Below are 16,912 nucleotides of genomic sequence, written 5' to 3'. Positions count from 1 at the left end.
AAAAATCTGTGCTTATTCATTTTAAAAGAGCAAAGGCCAATAGGGACATCAACATTCACTCAGTGACAGACTTTCACGTACATGGCGCTAGCCCCCACTTTCCTGCAATCCACCCACAAAAGAAAGCTTGCTAAATTGTTGTATTATGGGCTCCTTCCAAAAGTTATATGAGACTCAATTATAATATTTGTTAAGGGGCTCTTTTTTAATACTGCTGGTATTTCACACTTGGCATTTCTGTTTTCTTCAATTTCTTTTTTCATATATTCGCCAACTTGTCACCTCCTTTATAGACACTACTTTTGTTTAAATGAAGTACACTCACCTTTAGGTTATTAAAATTCATTCAACTGGAATTCTAATCACATTTTTGTTGGAGTGGTGAGTTAGAAAGTGTGCTTAATCTTCCCGTTGCAGAGAAACTAATCGAGATACCTCTAATAAAAGGTTTGGATGCCATCCATAATGCAGTCATTTGTCAAGCCAAAGCAGGCACAGCTCTGCACTTTGAACCAAACTGATTCAAACGATTATAACAACACTTTATCTGACTTTAGATCATGTCTTACCTTTTCCGTCTCTATATTAAAACTTTTTTGCAAAACATCCTGAATGGTAACTGAAGCTGTATTTTGGAAGTATTTCAGCAAACTGAAAGGTTGTTGAAAACTGTCCCAAAAGATGCAATTTGGCAAAAGCAGATTCAATCCTGTCAGAATAATCTTTCCTGCAAATTCACATCCAACACTAATATAGCATAAAAACTACTTTATTATCTAATCTCAATATCAAAATGAGTTTGTCAGTCATGAGTTAGAGGACGCAGACTCTACTAACTGTATTTCCTCACTCAGGTCATTACAGAGATGAAGATTTTGGCCATGAAAATGGGCCATGACCGTAAATGTTCACTCTCTGTTTTTGGAACAAGATTTATAACCAATACGTGGAACAGATCCATATTTTGCTTTCAAAGTAATCAATAACGTTTTAAAACTGATTCCAGCATCAACTGCAGGTCAATATAAGGAAGCTGAAATGCTAATGTGGCTTTACTGTATGTGGTCCCTCTAAGACTATTAAAATTGTAGTTAAAAATATATCTGTAGCAGGAGTCAGAACTAAATGAACATAAGCAACAGCTTTTATAGCTGAAGACAGATTACAGCTACAGTTTACTGTCCATAAATGTATAGTATTATGAGCTTTTATAGCCTGTGTCTTTGAATTGTGTGGCTGGTCTGCCAATCAGGATCCTACACTTTGACTCTCCTGTAGATGTTTATTTTTACATGCATTTTAAGATATAGACCTATGTGTTATTGCATTACTTCACATAAATAATTCATTATAACACACAGACAGTAGTGCTGAAACTACTGTTTTGATAATCAGTTCTTACTAAGTTATTATTAATTTATTAAGTGTAATGCCCAAACATTCTATGGTCCCAACTTCTAAAATGTGAGCATTTCCTATATTCTCCATTTTATGTCACTGTAAATTTATCTGGCTTTTCAATGTCAGGATTTTTGGATCTTTCACCATTCTCTGACAGTTTTTTAGACTGAACAATTAGTCAATTAATAAAAACAAATTATCACAGGTTAAACACTTAAGAAATTAATGTTAAGTTGGAGCAATAATGAACAGTAACTAATGTTTTCCATTTAATTTAGTGGTCACTGTGTCATCTTTGTGTCATTTAGACAAAAGGGTGTGGTCTAAATATTTGTAAATACTTACTGTTAACTGTAACAATGTGTTTGATGCATTCATTGCTTAAAGCTGGGGTATGTAGTTTTAAGAAAGGTTAAAACAGCAGAATCTGAAAATGCACCCTCCCGTCTAGTTCTTCCCTCTCTTTCCTAAGCCCCTCCCACCAGAAATCTGCATGACTTCATACAGTGCACCAGTGTTTCCCAAAAATGTATTCATTTGATGGTTTTTTTTTTCATTGTAGAAGTCTCTCTCTTTGTTTATTGGACCATAGATGAGGCAAGAATTGGCTAGCTACTACACTCCCCAACCCCCCTGCCTCGCTCCCCGCCACTGTGGACTTTTTGCTAGGGGGAGAGAGGGCAGCTCCAGGGATGGACCTTTGGTTGGTGGCTGCAGCAACTCAGATTCAGCAGTCACAGCAGTCACAGCAGGCTGGTGACCAGTGGCAGCGCTGGGTCTAACCTGTGTAATGGTTACAAAAGAGTCGGGGAGTCGGAGTGGGCCGGTCCCCCACTGTTGGCTGAGTTCGAGTTGCTGCAGCCACTGGCTTGGGTTCCTCTGGTGCTGCTGCCTGCTCTCCTTGGCGGGGAGTGAGGCAGATGAGATGCTGTATTCCACGCCCTAGCTAACATTAGCTACATAAACATGAACTTAAAGCCGCTGCCATGAGCCTTTGGTTAGAGTTAGCAGAAGGCTGAACTATAAACAACAATTTCTTTTCATCTCTGAAACACGTGACACGTTGCTCTGCAGTGTAAGCAGTTGTCGCCAATGCTGAAATAGCAACTTTCTCTGCAGGCTTTTCACCAAAAGCATTGACAGAACAGCCAATAAGAACGCACTCCCTCTGAAATGGCCTGTGACTGACCAATGTCTGCCGTCACAGACTAGATTTTCCAACAGGAGGTGCAGAAGTGTAGTGTTCTCCCAGACCAGCTGAATAACAATATGCTCAATGTTTATTATGGGATTTTAGCCTAGTGATACCAAAATAAAACTGCCTAACTCAACTTTAAGTTTTTTTGTTTTTGCTTGCCCACAGGAGCCAAGCCAGAACTTTCTGTCTGACTGTTTTACCTTTCTAGCCAAAGTCTGGTGATTTCTCTCCTGCTGGATGAGGAAGCACACTTCTCTTTAGTTAGCCCAATCATTACCTGCCAGCTGAGCTACTGTATGTGCACATCTTTTTAGACATTTGTGTGGCATTCAAACTCAGAGAAAATATTCCACAGTCTTTTCAAGGAAGCCCGAGTCACAGAAAAATAACTACACATTTCCCTCACTAGCTCCAGTGCATAGATTTAGGAGTTTATTTTTTCACCCAACTTAATGGCCCGAGTGGATTTCTACAGACTTTTTTGCCCTATCAGCACTTCTGCAAAGTTCCCAGGAGGGAAATGAGATGTAACCTTTACAGATAAATTATAATGAGCAAAGAGGTGCAGCAGTAAAGAGGACTCATCTTTTAGGCCAATTTAAACAAACACTAAAGACTGAAAGCTTCCACCTCCTGAGTAACTAGTCCCACTATACCTGATTGATTGCCCATATTCGGAGGAGCGATCTAAGCATCGCTGGCAGTTACTTTTATTTGTTGAAGTAAATTTCAACGTAGCTGTTATAAGGGGAAGACAAAATAACATAAACAATTAATGAAACGCATTTGAACTACCGGAAGCCATGAAAAGCACTGGCACAACAGTGGGCTGTTAGCAAAGATGTGGCTTCTTTTCTCTGTTAATCCTCATTAGTTTGACACCTTACATACAAACATATTGTTTGTCTCTTTTACAGCTGGCAAACGCTGAAAACAGGCATTCATCACTATATGACCTGCCTTTGTTACAGAGCTGGTAATAGCGTTTTCATTACTACTGAGTTGAAGTCGTTTTTAATGATGTGTTTACATTATTCTGCCACTCCTATTCAGTAAAAGACGATGCTCATGTAAATATATCAATTTATTTCTTTAGCGGTTAGTGAAGTCAGAGCGTCCTTCAGTCTGCTATACTAAAGTGTGTTTCATTTACAATTTTCACAAGGTCCCACTGCTTCAGAAGTGTCTTAAAAACAGCTGACATAGTGATGATTTTGATGTCGTGGCCATAATTGCATCATTACAAACGAAACAGCTGTAAACTTCAACATGACTAATTGCATTTTAAAATTTTGAGCTATTAAGTCCAACAAAGTCAAAACCTCAGAGAGTTGCATCAGTAAATTATTTTCATGCAACTCATGTATGTGGGGAGCCAGCAGGTTGCCAGCCGAATCAGCCAAAGAAGAACTTCACTTAGCTGCCACTTTATTAGGCACACCAAACTAAAACTAATGCAGTCTAATACAACAGTCCTGCAATCAGCCCCTCCGGGATTTCACAGTTTTTTTGGGGATTGTTGTGGCTTTAAATGCTTGATTTCACAGCAGCTTTTCAAAAACAATTGCAATGCTTGTTGGCATGTTTTTAAAAGAAATTGCAGGAGCAGGTCAAAATTGAAAACAAAACAGTTTATAGATGTTTTTTTTTGTGTGTGTAATTCAGTAAAAATTGAGGCAGCTTTTCAAGTGAGAATAAAATCGCATTGTTCTGCGTTGAGTTTTTACTTAACATACGTTACTACTAATGCTGTGTTCACACTATAAGCGACAACGCAGCAGTGTGACCAACTACATTATCACAAAGTTGCTGCTGAAGTGTTGCTTAAGCACTAGTTAATGTAGTTAAGTGGTCACAGGCTTGTGTGTGTCTGTTACTTGCAACAAACCACCTCGACTGAACATCATCTAAAGGTTGTATTTGGTCATAAAAATATCTTTGCTCATGATCAGTCTCTGAGCCTCATTTTAACATCACATTTTGCCACCCAAGTGCATCCCTGTGAGCACCGCATTGCACATAAAACTAGCATAATGTCAGCTAACTAAGCTAAATAACACAGTACCACAGCTAGAAACAAAACCTATTATTGGCTGACACTTCACCATGTCATTAGAGTGCTGAAAAAAGTGGAGGCCAACTCAATTCACGTCCATCGGCATCGGTGTCAGGCGTCAGATTGTAGCTTCATGTCACCGGCATCCAATGAAAATGACCTTTAGCCTCTTGTAGCCTGTTGCTGTATCGCTCGTAGTGTGACCATAGCATAACAATAATTAATATTCAGTTCCTGTTGATTGAACTTCATGGTCCCCTTGGAGGATGAAGTTTGTGGTGCTGTTGAACTGTATTACATTTGACAGAGAGTTGTTTCTGTTATTCAGCCTAACCTTCATTGATAAACATGGGGTGGACAAAATAATAGAAACACCTGTTGGTATAACACAACACAGTTTAACAGCACTATAAAATACATCCAACTTGAACCAACACCTTTGAAACTTTAATAAACACTGAACAGTCATGGAGGGAGGATATACAGCAGGACTGTTGTGTTGGACTGCATCAGTTTTAGTGTACCTGAGTGTACAGTGAGCGTGCTCTGTGCGTCCACCAGCCTGAGGAAGCCTGAAACTATTTTTGGAACATGTACCCTGTGAACAACCTATATTGGATTTAACTGAGTGCCATCTTGGTATCTAGTTGTCTTAATATATCCATCCTGCTGCACTGACTGACGTAATACTACAGTATATGCTGAACAGCACATCCACTGCAGTTTCTTTTCTAACATAACTTCATTATGCAGCTTATATTCAAGATTCTTGGAGCTATTTAACTTCCTCCACCAGGCCTAACTGGCATGACCCTCCTCTGGCAACAAAAAGACAAAACAATACTTTCTATAATTCAGAGTGGAGGGCACCATCTAGCTGGAGAAACACAATGATCTCTGCAGATTCAATTCTGGTAGACTGGAACATTTTTGATACGGAGTGCAATGACAGCGAGGTTATGAAGTCGCGTTAAAAAGTAATACAAAACATATGCCGTTTAAAATGATGGATTATGTTCATCAATGCGGCAGCGTGTTTCAGAAATGTGAGCTGGTTTTAATGGATTTTGAAAACAATGGGAGCCTGTGACTTCTGGGACACGGAGTAAACCTGCAGCACAACAGACTGTGGCAGCATCTGTAACAGATTCACGTCGCCTTTGTTGTGCTGTTGGCATTAACAGTTAAACTCTGGAGTTTTAGAAATACTGACACAGAGTTCCTTCTTTATATCTCTCACAGTCACTGCACTGCATGACAAAAAGACTCTCATACTTTTTATGTGTCAACAAAAACAATCGTTTAATGTGTTAATGTGTTTAACGTTAAATTACTGCAAAATAAAAACACTAAAACATCTCCTTATTTATTAGCTTACAATTTCCCTGTGCTATACTGTAGAGTAGTTAAGGAGTAATTAAGAGAGCTCTTTGCAATCCTCCATGAAAAGCTCATGATAAACTGCATACGGCCAAGCACCATTTGATTAATATAAATGGTGCCCAGTCTTAAATCACCTAAGAGGCACTCGCTGAAACACTTCTATTCAGCTGCGTTTTGGTAAAGTGATTTTTCAATTGTCTCAGTTCCAAGAAAATCTACTGAAACTTTTTCTCGGGCCTTTGTTTCACAGCACATTCAAGTGATTTAAAGCAGCATTAGTAAAGACTTTGCTAACTTAGCTAAATCACAAAGTGGGGGTACAATAGACAAGAGCGTGCTATCCCCCCTGAGCCTCGCTGGATTTAGGAGATTTCCTTTCAAATAAATTCTGATGGTCTCGTAGGTAATGTTTCTCCACCAGCAGGAAGTGACAAATTAAATCATAAAAGCAAAAAATCTATCTTTTAAACAGCAGTTAATGAATCCAGCTGTCTCTGGATGGAAAACTAACATTATATCTTTTTTCCTCACTTGTCCTTTTAATGTTCTTTGTTCCACCGGCTGAACTGGTTCACAAGTTAGGCTACAAATTGAGGCTTTACATGCAGATCAAGCACACGTGTGTACACACCTCTGAGGGCAAACATCTGCTCCAATCTGTAACTGTGTGTTTGTGGTATATTTAGGTGCACAGACTCACCTTCCCGTGAATCTTTGGTCCCAGGGGGAGTCGGCGTGTTGCCATGGAGACCAGAATACAAAACATTGCTGAGGAGAAGGCAACAGCAGCAAACACGAGACCCCAGGAGAGGCTGCAGAAGTAACAGGAGCTTTCAGCAGATGTGCACACCAAGACGTGCACTGAGGCGAGCAGCAGGCACAAGAGGTAGAAAGGCAGGGAGAGCAGGGCTGAGAGGACCGGAAGGTCCACTACTGCGTCACCGCTGAGGGCTTCAGGCATAGCCAGCAGTAAGACCAACAGGAGCTGGAAGGCCGAGAGAGAGGGAGAGAAAGAAGAGGGAAAAATGACTTGGATCAATTTCTTGTTCAACTGATAAAACCACAGAAATCTACAGTAAGTGAACAGTGGAGACTGAGTGCCTTTATTTTGGCTGTTAAATTAAAGGCACACTATATGCAGGACTGTCGATTAATATTCATAAACACGCTTGTTTACAAGAGGTGAAAATGCTCTTAATATTAAAATGGTCGATGTCAAACCTGAGAAAACACCTACAGGTTAACCATAATTAGTCAAGCCTTTCACTACACCATGTTATTCATGTGTGTTCAAAACATCATTTAGCTTTAGGTGTCTGCCCAGTAAAAAGTTTTTAGGACTTTTCAGCTTTTTTGTCCAGTTTATAACATTTATTAGAAGAGTAATCAAATGTAATATATTACCTTATTTGATGACATAACAAATAAAAAATATATTACTTGTTACATTTTAACAGGGTAACTAGTAATGTCATTTAGAACATTTCCAAAGTACAGCAACACTGCTGCACTCAGGCTTTCTGTTATTTGGTTTTTGACAAGGAAAATCTGTTGAAGTTTGACATATTTAAATCTCTCCAGTCATAATGTCTGGCAAAAATATTTCTCTCTGCAAATATGTAGGCCTAAAACTGTGTCCTAAAAGCAAGTAATTGAGTGCCTCTCTGTCCACACTGACTCTGTTTAATATGCACTTCTATAATGTCATGTACACAAATCACTGTACCTGTCAACCTAAGCTAAACCACTTAGGTTATTAGCTGTGTGCTCCAGATCAAACTCAAAACGTAACCACTTCAAAGATGGGTGAGTAGGCTACTTGCTGTCTTCCAACGTTTGTACTTTTCATTGTGATATTTACAGGAAGTTAGTTACTATACTGTGATACAATATATCCCCTTTAGGGATGGTCATTAACAGAAAATTTCAGCTCCGGTTTGCGTGTTTGCGTGTTGGGTTCGGGTCATTGATTGAGGAATTTGTCAGGCGAGGCAGAGTGGATCTCACAACAGGCCCGGTTGGTGTGTGTTTTTAAAGATCCCTGACCCACGCATCATAACTGACATTCCCCTGCACTTACCTGAAACACAAACACCATCCCTGCGATCATGGAGTACATGTCGTATTTGCCCAGCTGTTTGCTGAGAGCTGAGCTCATGGCAGTCAGGGCCTCCAGATACTGCTTCAGCACCTTCTTGCCCATGTTGGAAAGCACCTCAGAGGTGTTGCCCTCCATGAAGAGCTTCATCCAGCTCCCGTGAGCCTTTTCCGCCACACGGAACTGCTCAAAGCCTGCCTCTGGAATCAAAGAGAAGTGGGGAGGGGGACATCAGCATCAACAACTTGCATGTGTAAATAGTGTCGCTTCAGACGTGAGCACTAATCAGGGATTACTTGACAGTGATGTTTACTGTCAGGTACTCAAAGATTTGGCTTTACTGTGATTTGCTGTAAAACTTCTTGTTGGATCTGCAGCAGCTACTGCATTTTTATAGATGTGTCAAAATGAGGACGTTTGTGGCATCTCATTAATAACCTCTGTGGGTTTCCTGATGCGGCAGCACATTAATTTAATCAGGACAATTACACTTATTTATGAAACCAAACAATCTGTGCTTTCCAATTATGTAACTTGGACTCCTGTTTGCAGAGTGCCTCCAGATTGACCGCAATATTTTCAGTATTATAGGAGAGCACTGTTGTCAATGGTGGCATATATTAATTTGTTGCCATATTGTGACATACAGCAGCGTTATGACCATGGTTGGATGCTGAGCTATGAATGGAGCTGGAACCATGGGCAGAAATGCTAATTTTTCACTGTTAGCTTATTCAAATACAAACTGAAGCATGAAAAAAGTGAAGACAAGTTAAAGCAGTCTGGAGTGTTTTGTCTCACTTCAGAAGAAGTCTCCTCAGACTGCTGCCTTTCATCATAAAGATGCATTTTCTTACCATTTGTTTCCTTATGAATGAGAGCTCACTAATCCCATTTATGACTTCATCAATCATTTTGATGCATGTTGGGTGTTTTCAATGGGAAATCTATTAACTTTCAGTATTTTCTTGTTCTGTTTCCTGTGTCGATAATGTCCCTTAAATGGAAGAGATGATAATATCCCTGTGGTAAAAACCATTCAGTCCTGAAAAAGCAATGTATAATTTGTCAGAATCTTAACGACAAACAAGCTATGACTCACTCACATGTTTACTCAAAGCAGACTAAATGATGCCTGCCTTCATTTTACTTCAGTGCTTTAGGAACATGTTCAAGGACAAAGCAATGTGGAGGTTTGATTTGCGGTATACATCAGTGAAGCACGCACATGCACACCCACATACACACACACTCCTAAAAACAATATTTTCCAGTATAACACCTATCTCAGCAGCATAGGCATGGGGGTGATAAATAGTGACTGTGGCTTTGGCAGACAGAGGGGTTGGTAGAAATATTAGAACCTTAAGCCACAGGCATGAATCATACAATATCGATGGCCCTGACCATGTTTCATCTGTCTAAAAGTACAGAGATTGGTTAATGGCCCTCCAAGATGCCTGAGGTTAGAAGCACAAGAAAAAAAACACAATATGAAGATTGAAACAAGGCAGACAGTGATGGATTTATGGGATGGAGTTTTATAAGGAAAGGCTGCATTTACTTATACCCTACTATGCAATGTTTTTAACTGAGCTTTGGAGAACAGACACTATGCAGATACATGGGACTTATTGAATCCAACATCATCTGCAATGGGACCAAAATTAATCAAAATGTTAAGGAGTGACTATTTGTGTAGACTTTAAAAGGCTTGTTTGAATTTTTAAAGTTGGCTTGCATGAGGCACTTATTCAGTCAGTGTATGGTTGTATAGGGCTGGGTTAAAATAATCGAATCATCGATTCAAACTGATATCGATATGATAAAATCCAAGATCGATCCTTCAATATACGCTTTTTCCAACAGATGTGTGAAACTTTAACCCTACTAATCTTGCCGGTAGTAAACGAGCCGTAGCACTGATTATTAACGACAGTAGTACTAGCTTACTGTTTTTATTTTTTTTTAGTTTTTATTATCATGCCGCAGCAGCCGCTCCTCCTGCTGTCTGTGTGTCCGGGCTGCTGCGCCACATTTATGAACACACACAGACGCACACGGAGTAGAGATGCCGCGGTGGAGACATTGAAGTGAAGATAACTTGAGCTGACGACAGCTACGCTTGTTACTGTGAGTGCAATAAAACCTCCAAGAGGAAGAAGCCAATATTTTATCACTGCAGCTGTTTAGCAACATGTAAACATGTAGAAAAGGGAAATTTCAATCTGCTCCGTACGCAGTCTCTCATCCACTGCCTCAGCAGCAGGGGGAGGAGCAGAGAGGACAAGAGGACTGATACTGACTGATGTCTGTGTTCTTTTTCCTCCTAAACCTCACTCAGTACTGTGACATCAGGACTATGATTTACTATATTGATATTTTGGATTTGTTTCTAGTGAGATATTGAGTTTATGCTGTGACTTTGCTGTTTTGTTGCTTTAAAAATATTTAGATATAAAATATTCAGTTTTATTCCTGTTCTGAATTAATTCTTTTTTTTAAAACAACTCCTTGTTAAATGTACGCTATTAGTTCTCTGAGAATCACATTCACACTCTAACAAAAACTGTTATTGTAACTGAAATATCCCCAATTGAATTGAATCGAAATCAAATCGATTCAGGAAATCAGTGGTGATAACCAGCCCCATTTGTATGAGTTAGTTTGGACTACCTCAAGAGGCACAAGCTGGAGGTTTTGCCATGGCCCTTGCAGTCCCCTGACCGAAACATCATTAAAAATCTTTGGACAGACTTCAAAGTGCATGCAAAATGGCCCAAAAATCACAACAAGAAGCCTTTTGCAGGAAAAAGGTGAAAAACCTCCAACCAAAGAACAGAAAGACTCTTAGCTGGTTACAAAAAGTGTTTAGAAGCTGTGATACTTGCTAAGGGGGGTGCTTCTGAGAACTTGGTGCCTAAACTTTTGCTTCGGGCCCTTTTCCTTTTTTGTTATCTGAAACTGTAAAAGATTAAAATAAAAAGTAATCTTGCTTAAATTATTAAAGAAAATGTGTCATCTTTAATGGTTTGCCTTTTGGAAATCAGGTCATCTTTTACTTACTTAGCTATTCAGAGTAAACAAAATTTTGACCAGAATGCCCAGACCTTTGCATGCAACTGTATAGATGGAAAACTTGAAAACATAACGCCTCTGGCTACGGCTATCACCGGCACAGAGGCATAAAAATACAGTGGGTCAGTTTTATCGGGTTAAGAAAGAGGAATCTAGGAGTCAGAAAATCCAAAAAGTTACCAACTGGGAGAATGAATTTAACAATATTACTAGCTGTCTTTTAGTTCGGAGAGATCTCTTGGATATTCAGCTACACCTACACAGTAAAATCCAATCTAAGTAGTAATGAGTTACATCAAGTTGCTGGTGAAGATGTGGGGCACCCATGTATTCTTTTTCCTGCTCAGTTTTGCAGTAGTAAAATTGTAGATACCAAACAGTATTTCACTGCACACTCCTCTTTGGGCCAGAGCAGTTATTAATGGGTGGAACACCTCAGCTGCTCTCTCAACTAACTGATAGGTACCTCTCTCTTTCTCAGAGTAGCAGCAATTAAGCAGATAACAACAAAACTATCTGAAACCAACAGCAGGACAATTAAGCAAATGTAAATGCACGGTCAACAAATTAAATGTTTTACTTTGAGGTGGGAGAGCAGAGAGTGGAAAAAAGTTATTGCAATCTTGATTTCATTGTGATTACTGTAATTAAAACCATCAAACAACATACAAAAGAAACAAGGCAGACAGATGGAGACTGTGGAGGCAGAGCAAAACTTGTGTTAAACTTAAAAACTTAAAAAAAAAAAAGCCAGTTTCATGCTGTGCGGGTTATTCTTACTTTAAGACAAAGATAACTGATTGCAAAAGCTTAGAGATTGCACAATAATGACAAATCTTAAAATACCCAATTGCGTCACACTCAAGCCGAGAGTGTCTGGGCATTATGAATCATTCTGAAAAGACGAAATTTTAATTGAAGTACTTTTTGTCTCCCTGATGAAACATAATTTAATGCTGCTTTTCTTTTCAGACAGACGGCAGCTTTTCTTTAAAGCAACTTCTTTCACACCCAGTCAGCTTTGACCCCAACAGGTGTCCAACAGGCACGCTACTTAAAATATCATCCCAGGTGAATTTCCCAGCAGTGACACGTTGACGACTATTACATTCTACTGCATAACAGCTTCATGATTACCCAAGTGGACAGATTCAAAAAAATCAACACATCCAAATGTAGGTCTGCTGAAATAATTTCCATTTCATCCCATCACTATGGAAACCAGGGACCAAAATAGAGTGGGAAATGTGCTGCCAGAGCGGTAAGTTTTTTAATGTGAAAGGAAGTAGTTAGTTTCAAATGAAGTTCTGAAAATTCATTGTTTGCTGCTTACCCAATCGCAAGCTCGTGGCAGTTCTAAACACACGTGGGTTTTCTTTTAGACAGCAAACTGTACATTTGTCTTACAATTCAACATGAGACACACAAGACAACATGTTGTACTGGAAACTAGGACAACACAGAACTGACTGTAGGCCTAAAGAATACACAACACAAGGAAAAAACTTTTGAGAGAGCAGGTAGTTTTTATAATGTTTGATACTAAAATCTGATTTGTTAAAGAGTAACTAAACCCCCCAAACTACTTTTTTTCCCTCTTTTTTTCCCCTGAAAACCAAAGTAAAGTGGTATTTAGTAGTGTTGTTGAGGGATATCAGGTCTTGACAATTTAGTGCAAAGTATTTGAATTCTACATAATGTGTTATAAATATGCACAGCGACTGCCTGTCTTTACTGGTTGAAGCGGGCTATAAAGTGCTGTAGTGATGATGTTTATTTGCAGGCCAACACCACAGCACCCGTTTCTTTCGTCAAAAAGCCAATGGGATTTGTCCCTTGGATTTTGAATTATTGCAGAAAATAAGCTCTGTTACAAACAAAAGTTTATTATACTTACACACATTGTTCAGCAAGATAATCTTTACAACTGAATACCCCTTTTCTAGTATTTTAAACTTTAATGCAATCAGCAGAATTAAAATGTCGCTTAAATGTCGTCACGACAACGAGGCTTTAAAGCCCTGTCAACGTGATGACGTTCTGTAGTGTCGTTTAGCCACACATTATGTATTTGTTCATCATGTAAAAAGTATTCTATGTTCACTACACTAGTGCAGTGCCCATTCAAACGTGCCTGTTCGCAGCGGGCCGCTTGCTTAGCTTCTAGTACCGCAGCGTTTTCGAGAACCACTTATCCAAACAACTTCCACCTCGACCAGTGTTGGGGTCATTACTTAATTACTCACTGTTGAAAATAATTCACTACTACTTGTTAGGTTACTTTAATTTTACCCTGCAACATCATCTCAGACATAATGTAATTAACAATATCACGTTAAATTATATGCCCACATATCAGCAGAAATCAAGGATCTGTAGAATGATAATGGCATTATGACTGCCTCAAAATACAACTATATCAATATATAAGAGAGGCTGGCCTTCCTAACACTGCGGAGAACAAATATCAATTACCTTAAAATAATATATGAATAGGCCTAAAAAATGCACTGGGTGGTGTAGCTGTTGTTGGCACATTTGAATTTTTTTTAACTGCTTATTATGCAGATGATTAAAGAACTTATGTGACACAACTAATGACATAATTATTTGATTAGTAACTGTAATGTGATTACTGCATTTAAAACAGTAATGCATTACATTACTATGTTAGTGACAAATGTAATGTGATTACAGTAACATGTTACTTTGTAATGCACTACACCCAACAATGGGATTCCTTGGGCCGTGAGCACTACACCTGTCGTGACATAGTTGCGTCCCCTAGTAATGCTAGAGTATGTGCATCATTTGTTCACAGCGAGCTATTTGGGATCGATTGTTTCTGAGAACAAAAGTGGTCATTCTGAAAGTCACATTACTGATGTTTGAAATGTTTAAGTTTGCTACAATATAATATCTCCGGTCTCTCTGTCCTTGTCTATTGTTGAATGCACTGTACAGGGCTCCCATGGTCATAGAAAATCTAGAAAAGGCATGGAATTCCACAATCTCATTTTCCAGGTCTGGAATAGTCACAGAATCCTTGAAAGTTTTGGAAAAGTCACGGAATTGTGACATGTTCAATGAAATCGGTACAGTAATCTTTATTCATGAATGACCTTCCATACAAAGTAATATTATGCCAAATACATTTTCTGTAGCTGTTGACATTTGTGGCTCTATTTTGCATAAATGCATAACCGTCAAGTACATTTCTTTATTTTTCACTGTGTTCTATCTCTCCCTCCATATATGCCAGCCAGATGCAATTATGTTTGAATAGAATAATAGAGTGAATAGAGTTTTAATCTGATATGTTTTAATAAAGCTGGGCAAGTTGGACAAGAAACACTATGTTGTGGCAGTGTGATTTAAAATGTAGGGTCATGAATCCAAGAGTTTCCATAACAATGTCCCACTAATACTTTTAAACTGTGGCATATTTTTGAGATAACACAATTGAAATGGGCAGCCTATGGCATTCAATAGTCACCCCAAGCATCAATGCACACTTCAATTTCATTTTAACTGCTTTGAAAGCAGTGTATTGTAGTATGAGTGTAGAGAGCAATCTTTTTTTGAACAAATTAACCAACGAGCCAACCCTGCTGTCGGCTATCACTCACCCAGTGTGGGAGCTCTACTGATCCAAGTCCAACTCCAATTAACATTTGGATTAAAGGATACTGTGCAGTTGTGTTTGTGTTTTACATTGTGAATGGTCATGGAGATTTTATTATAGGTCCTTAAAAAAGTCATGGAAAAGTCTTACATTTTTGGTCATGAAAATGTGTGGGAACCCTGACTGTAGCGGCGACAAAGATTGAGCTGTACCCAGCATGCCGTTTGGCAACATTTAATAGGAGTCCACTCTCAATACACTATACAATGCCTACTTCTGGCTGTAGTACTGTAGCATTACCAGTGAATACATACAGTAGATCGCAAGTGCTCACACTCGACACTGCACTTACATCCGACAAGTGTGAAGTCGATAGCATGAACAGTTGTCGAGAAAACTGAAGGACATACATACATACACTAAGACAGACAGACAGACAGACAGACAGACAGTCTCCTTGACAAACGATTCAGTAATAAATGCATTTTTATGGAAAGCAGCAGAGAATATGATATTTTAAATGAAATGCCACATTATTTGCCAAACAAGCCAATTATCAAAGTGCCTAGCTTCTTCCCTCTGTCTCATTTAAACTTTAAGATAAATAACTTCGGACCGATCAAACATTAGCAATGGTAATTGCTGCCATTGGTGTATCAAATGTGAAAATGAAGGACAGCACCAGAGAGACAGACGGAGAGGGAGACAGATGAGAGGCGTGGGGGAGAGCCTGCAAGATGGATAACTCTGACAAACAGCGTGACCCCGAGATAAAAGTAGGGAGCAGAACTCAGTGAGGATATGTGCATCCATTTGCACAAAGAGTGGGCAGCATTAATGTTTAAGAACAGACCTCAGACTGTTTGTGAGTCTCCCATGTGGAATTTTCCCAGCTGTAAGGTCACTTATTTCCGGACTTAAAGAAATCAGTAAACAGATTCTCAACTCAGGGTTCAACACTTACACCATGACATGACAGGAACAGGTCTGCCTGTTTCTCACTCTGATACTTGGTTTGTGGTGCAGCTAGGCTCAGTCTTTCTCCTTTGTAAACCTGCACGGTCAGTATTCATGGCAGCTTTTAGTGACCTACTTCCTGTGAATGTGTACTTGATTCTAATGCGACAACAAAAAAATTATAAAACATACTGTGAGCTAAAACATTTGGAGGATTATCCAATTGCAAGATGATTTCTTTCAATTTTATTGACTACCATTAGAGACTTTTAACCAAAATATATTTGTGTGTTTGAATGGATTTATTTTCATCTAAGACAAGCTGAAATTTCCAAAATGTGTCATTTTCATAAAGGATTCCAGTGATGATGAGCTTCGGTGCGATGAATTGTTTGAACTTGTAAGATGATTCCACCCTCGTCTTAATCAGACTGCTTCAGGTTAAACACTGCTTTGATGTAGCTGACAACACGGTGTGAATAATGAGGAGATGGACTTACAACAAACCATTTCTGAGTTGACTTAAGTCTCTGCCATCTGTGTTTCTTCAGAGAAAAACCTACATGCACAAAAGCGTGAGTGGAATACAAATAAAACAACAATTATTTAAATAAGACAGTGATCCTCTTAGTCTGAGCTAACATGTCTTGTCTCAACAACTTATGGAGAGCATCCCGATTCTAGTAGCTGTAAAAGAGGCCTGTCAGAACATGTACACATCTACATCTTTTATTTCTTTGAAGTAGCATTAACCTTTCTCTGTGGGGCAGCACAACATTGACAGTCATTTTAACTGAACAGCTGCCTGTAAAGTACAGTGTACACACCCAGTAACTTAATATCATCTCTCCTTTTAGCTCTGTTTTTGGTCTCCACCACCTCTAGAGAGAAGTATCTGAGTCTTTAGCTGCTAAATGCTCCACTGTGTTCACCAGCTAGTCGCCAAATCTCTCTGTGTACTGTTTGGTGGTGAACGCGTCGTGTACAGTGGGTTTATCAAAGCTTAATCACTGACAACAGCTGAAGTTGATGAGCGATGCGAGAGTGAACCAAAACAGGAAAGACTATTTCATAATTTCTGCATCCAGATGGGTCCGCATGTCATCAATGTCATCA

At 39.1% G+C, this 16,912-nt stretch overlaps 1 protein-coding gene across 1 annotated transcript in view; it reads right to left on the bottom strand.

Moving 5' to 3' along the window:
* The window catches only part of pigg (phosphatidylinositol glycan anchor biosynthesis class G (EMM blood group)), a 111,256-nt gene that overhangs the window by 64,741 nt on the left and 29,603 nt on the right, over nt 1-16,912 (bottom strand). Inside the window, exons 7-8 of the mRNA XM_033633792.2 lie at nt 8,119-8,336; nt 6,739-7,023 (exon numbers count right to left, since the gene is read on the bottom strand). Of these exons, the coding sequence (XP_033489683.1) occupies nt 6,739-7,023; nt 8,119-8,336 (503 nt within the window). The remainder of the gene's footprint in view (nt 1-6,738; nt 7,024-8,118; nt 8,337-16,912) is intronic.

The sequence above is a fragment of the Epinephelus lanceolatus genome, chromosome 7 (assembly GCF_041903045.1).
Source record: "Epinephelus lanceolatus isolate andai-2023 chromosome 7, ASM4190304v1, whole genome shotgun sequence".
Taxonomy (NCBI): Eukaryota; Metazoa; Chordata; class Actinopteri; order Perciformes; family Serranidae; genus Epinephelus; species Epinephelus lanceolatus.
The sequence above is the reverse complement of the archived record's forward strand: the minus strand, read 5'-3'. Positions and strand labels throughout refer to the sequence as shown.